Source organism: Vombatus ursinus, unplaced genomic scaffold (assembly GCF_900497805.2).
Source record: "Vombatus ursinus unplaced genomic scaffold, bare-nosed wombat genome assembly UNPS02014924.1, whole genome shotgun sequence".
In the NCBI taxonomy this organism is placed as follows: Eukaryota; Metazoa; Chordata; class Mammalia; order Diprotodontia; family Vombatidae; genus Vombatus; species Vombatus ursinus.
Window position 1 is genome coordinate 2,792,809 of NW_020954702.1, and position 5,284 is coordinate 2,798,092.

The following is a 5,284-nucleotide window of genomic DNA, read 5'->3' on the forward strand; positions in this document are numbered from 1 at the left end:
ATATATATATATACACATATATATATACCTTTCTTAAGGACCATGCCTTAGACCCAAATCACTCTGGCTCTCACTTAAGTGCTCAACAATAGGTCCCAGGCCAAACTCCACTTCTTCATTGTTTCTGCCTGATTGACTCAGAGTGAATGTAAATAGGAATTGTTTCTGTTTTACCCAGAAACCCTGAGAGTCTTCCCCTCCCAGTTTGATTTTTTTTTTTGACAAAGTTAAAGAGGCCATTCTTTGCCTCTTTTTTTTTTTTTTTTCAAACCTAGCCTTAATCACTGAATGGGTGTTGCTTCAGTCAAACTGAGACCTGCAAAAGGCCTTAGCTTTAAAAAGCCAAGGTCTTCCACTGCATCTGGGGCCATCTCCAGTTGTCCTGATCTATATCTTGCCACTAGATCCAGATGACTCTAGAGGATAAAGTGAGGTTGGTGACTTTACACAGCCCTCCCTCACTTAAATCCAATTTACTTGCATGTCATAGCATCACCTCCCTGATGTCATGGTCCTCTTCCAGAACAAAGGACAAACAATAAACAAACTGTTATTGTGTACAATGATCTCCCAGTTCTTTTTACTTCACTTTGTTTCAGTTCATATAGCTCTTGCTATGTTTTTTGTAACCCCTTCACCCCTCCCTCCGCTCATTTCTTATAGCACAATACTCCATTACAATCATATGCCACAACTTGTTCAGTCATTCCGCAATTGATGAACATCCCCTTAATTTCCAGTTCTTTGTCATCCAAAAAAGAGCTGCTACAAATATTTTTGTGCACATAGGTACAAAATTTCCTTTTTCTCTGAACTTTTGACAGACCTAGTATTGGGATTGCACAGTTTTATAGCCCTTTGTTTTCCAGAATGGTTAGATCAGTTTACTACTCCACCAGCAGTTCATTAGCATACCTATTTTCCCTTCATTCATCTCTAGCATTTGTCATTTGTGATAGGTGTGAGGGGATCTCTCAGAGTTGTTTTATTTGCATTTTTCTAATCAGTAGTTGTTCAGAGCATTTTTTTTTTTTTGAGGCAAATGGGATTTAGTGACTTGGTTATACAGCTAATAAGTGTCTAAGCCTAGATTTGAATTTGGGTCCTCCTGACTCCAGGGCCGGTGTTGTATCCACTGCACCACCTAGCTGCTTCTAGAGCATTTTTCATATGCCTATAGATAGCTTTGATTTCTTCTTCTGAAAACTGCACATTTATATCCTTTGCCATTTATCAATTAGAGAATTGCTCATATTTTTGTAAAATTGACTCAGTTCTATACTCAGTATATATTTGAGAAATGAGGCTTATATCAGAGAAACTTGCTGTACATAATTGTCTATGATATCTTTTAGCATAATGGAGTTTCCCAGATTACCTCTTTTAATGAGGTATGTTTTTGCTTTAGCTTTATCATGATTACTACCTCTGACTTTTTTACTTTAGCTCAAGCCTAGTAGATTTGCTCCTGCTCTTTGTTTTAATTCTGTATGTGTCTTTTGTTTCAAGTTATGTCCCTTGTAAACAACATAGTATTTGATTCTGGTTTTTAATCCAGTCTGCTACTTGTTTCCATTTTAGGGTGGCCTCATCCCATTCATGTTCAGAGTTGGGACTCCTGTGTATTTTTGTCCATTCCATTTTCTTCTGTTTCTTTCTCTCCTTTTATTCTGTTAGTCTGCAAAAGTCTGTTTTATGTCTAACTACTGCCTCCCTTAATCTGCACTCCTTTGTATTGTCCTCCCTTTTCTCTTACTTCCTTCCCCTCCTGTTTTCCTATTGGATAAGTTACATTTCTATATACAACTGAGTGTGTGTATATATTCTTCCCTCTTTGAACCAGTTTTGATGAGAGTGAGGTTCAGGCATTGCCTGCCACCCCCAACATTTTCCCCTCCACTGTAAAACTTCTTCCTTGCTTGCCTGTTTTATGTGAGAAAAATTTCCCCATTCTACCTGTCCCTTTCTCCTTCTTCCAGTGCATCCCTCTTTCTCACCCCTTCGCCTTATTTTTTGACATTATTCTAATATAATTAACTGATTCTCATGCACTTTGTCTATTGAACTCCTTTTAACTATGATTATTCTTTCATGTTTACCTTTTTATGCTTCTCTTGAATCATCTTTTTGAATGTTAAATTTTCTATTCAGTTCCGGCCTTTGCATCAGGGATGCTTAAAAGTCCTTTGTTTGTTTGTTTGTTTGTTTTTGTTTTTAGGCAATTGGGGTTAAGCCCAGGGTCACACAGCTGGCAAGTGTCAAATGTTTGGTCTGAGGCCGGATTTGAACTCGGGTCTTCCTGACTTCAGGGCCAGTCCACTATCCACTGCAACACCTAGCTGCCCCTTAAAAGTCCTTTATTTGATTAAATATCCATTTTTTTCCCCATGAAGGATTATACTCAGTTTTGCTAAGTAGGTGATTCTTGGTTGTAATCCTAGCTCCTTTGCTCTCTGGAACATAATTTTCCAAACCTTTAATGTAGAAGTAGCTAAATCTTTTGTGATCTTGACTGTGGCCCCACAACATTTGAATTGTGTCTTTCTGCCTATTTGAAATATTTTCTCTTTGATCTAGGAGCTTTGGAATTTGGTTATAATATTCCTGGGAGTTTTCATTTTGGGATGATCTTTTTTAGGAGGAGATTGGATTCTTCCAATTTCTATTTTACTCTCTTGATTTAAGATATCAGGGCAGGTCTCCTTGGTAATTTCTTGAAATAAGTTGTCTAGATCCTTTTTTTTTTTTTGATCATGGCTCATAACTAATCCAATAATTCTTAAATTATCTATCCTTGATCTGTTTTCCAGGTCATTTGTTTTTCTAATGAGATATTTTACATTACATTTTTCTGTTTTTTATTCTTTTGACATTATTTCATTGTTTTTTGATGTTTCATGGAATTATTAACTTCCACTTGCCCAACTCCAATTTTTAAGGTATTATTTTCTTCATTGAATTTTTGTATTGCCTTTTCCAGTTGGCTAATTCTTCTTTTTTGAGTGGATTTTTCAGAGGATTTTTGTGCAACTTTTAACCATTTGACCTATTCTGTTTTTTAAAGTGTTATTTTCTTGTATATTTTTTGTGCTGGTTTTATGAAGCTATTAATTCTTTTCATCATTTTCTTGCATCATTCTCATTTCTTTTCTTAGTTTTTCCTCTACCACTTCTCTCTCTCTCTCTCTCTCTCTCTCTCTCTGTATATACATGTGTGTGTGTGTGTGTGTATTCTTTTCTAGGACTTCTTGTTGAGTTTGGGTCCAATTAGCATTTTTCTTTGAAGCTTTTTTTTTGGTAGCTGTTTTCATATTGTCTTCTTCTGAGTTTATGTCTTGGTCTTCCCTGCCACTATAGTAGCTTTTTATGGTCATTTTTTGGTTGTTTTCTCATTTTCCTCAGGCTATTTCTTTCTTTTTTATTCTTTTTTACTTAGGCAATCGGGGTTAAGTGACTTGCCCAGGGTCACACAGCTAGTGAGTATCATATGTCTGAGGTCAGATTTGAACTCAGGTCCTGCTGATTCTAAGGCTGGAGCTCTATCCACTGTGCCACCTAGCTTCCCCACCCAGGCTATTTCTTGACTTTGAACTTTATATTAAAGTTGGGCTTTGGTCTCTTGTGGTTGGAGAGGCACTGTCTTTAAGTTTCAGGCTTTTTCATGCTGCTGTTTTCAGAACAGTTCGGGGGATCTGTAAGTTTTGATGCTTCTAAGGTGATGTGATCCTGGGAGAGATGTGGTCACTGCTGTCCAGGTATGCACTCAGGTCTTTACCCAGGAAGGCCCCTGGTCCACTGCAGCCACAAGCAGTAGCACTCCTCTTTGCTTTGGAATTGTGACCATGGCCCCTCGCCCCCTTGTGACTCACCACCCACTCTCCTCTCCACCCTGGAATTGTGACCCAGAACTATGTATGTAAAATAGAGTTGCTAATCAGCATGAGATGTACCCAGGGCCAGCAAAGGATCCCCTATAATTTATTCCTGACCGGTTTTCCAACCCCCTTACCATTTCTGGGCTGAGAGTTCCTTAAGCTACTGCTTCTGTGGCTGCTAATGCCCTTGCTGTGGGAATGGGCTCCAGACATGCCTATACTGTGGTGATACAGACTTTTCCTGCTGAGCTCTTAAGTTTTCTTATGCCATAAAAATGTCTCACCCCAATTTTTTGTTGACTATGCCTCTTGAAAATTTGATTTGAAGCATTATTTTAATGTTGTTTGGAGGGGCATGTTGGGAGAGTTCAGCTGAATGACTGCCTCTGATCTGCTATCTTGGCTCCACAGATTAGTTATGTATCTTTAAAAAACAATTTTAATGGTTTTAGTAACATGGGTGGGTTGAACTCTCCAGAAATGGATAGACAGGATTGATGAGGTGGAAAAAACCTGCCCTTGGAATGTAGAGAGTTTAGTTCTAATCACAAACTCTGCAACCAACTTAGTGTGTGACTTTGAGCAAGATGCTTAATATCTTTGAATCTCAATTTCCCCATGTAATACTTGATGAGATTAGACATTTAAGATCCCTTCTGGCTCTAAAATTCTGTGGAAGAGATGAACTTCTGGTATTTGTTGGGGTGGGGGCAGGAGAATGAAAAGGATTGATGTCAGTAGCAATTGGTGGGTTTTTTTCTTCCAAATTTAAGTAAGTTAATGAAGTGGTTACAGTTAGTTACCTTTGAAAACAGAGTTAGAAATAATCAGATAACTTTAGAAGAATAACTGTTACACAAATATTATATTCCTCTTATTTATTCTTCTAGGTCATTAGGAATTCTCCAAATACTTTAGATTGCCTGATGCTGTTGCTGTTAAAACCAAAATGGCTTTAAATTCAGTAAGTTGTTAATTATTACCTTTTTAAGCTATTTGTTCTTTAACTGCTTCTGTCAATTCCATTGGTAACATGGTCCATGCTTTTAAAATCTATTACTGGAACAATGAATAAATGTATATACATTTTCTAGTTTTCCCAGTAATTTTTCATATTGGAGGTGAGTCTAAGGAATGAGTAGTGGTATGGAGACCAGCTTCAGAGTGACTTATTTTCTCAGAACTTAAATGATGATGCTTATGGGCATGGTCTGTGATATGATATCCTGGTATACATTATGTAGATTCTCATCATATTACCATTTCCTATTTCGTTTGGGGTATAGAGATAAGAGGAGGAAAGATGGTGGAAAAAAGAAGGGGGATGAAGTTTGGGAAGAATGGGCATGAGAAAATATAGGGGTGTGTGTGTGTGTGTGTGTGTGTGTGTGTGTGTGTGTGTGTGTGTG

At 37.7% G+C, this 5,284-nt stretch overlaps 1 protein-coding gene across 4 annotated transcripts in view; it reads left to right on the plus strand.

The window, feature by feature from the left end:
• Positions 1-5,284, plus strand: part of TMPRSS2 (transmembrane serine protease 2) — a 112,090-nt gene that overhangs the window by 26,428 nt on the left and 80,378 nt on the right. For all 4 annotated transcript variants that reach the window (XR_003567462.1, XM_027843625.1, XM_027843626.1 and 1 more), the window contains exon 2: positions 4,766-4,839. Coding sequence is in view for 3 of the 4 variants with exons in the window: in XM_027843625.1 (XP_027699426.1) it covers positions 4,825-4,839 (15 nt within the window). In the remaining variant the exon portion in view is untranslated. The remainder of the gene's footprint in view (positions 1-4,765; positions 4,840-5,284) is intronic.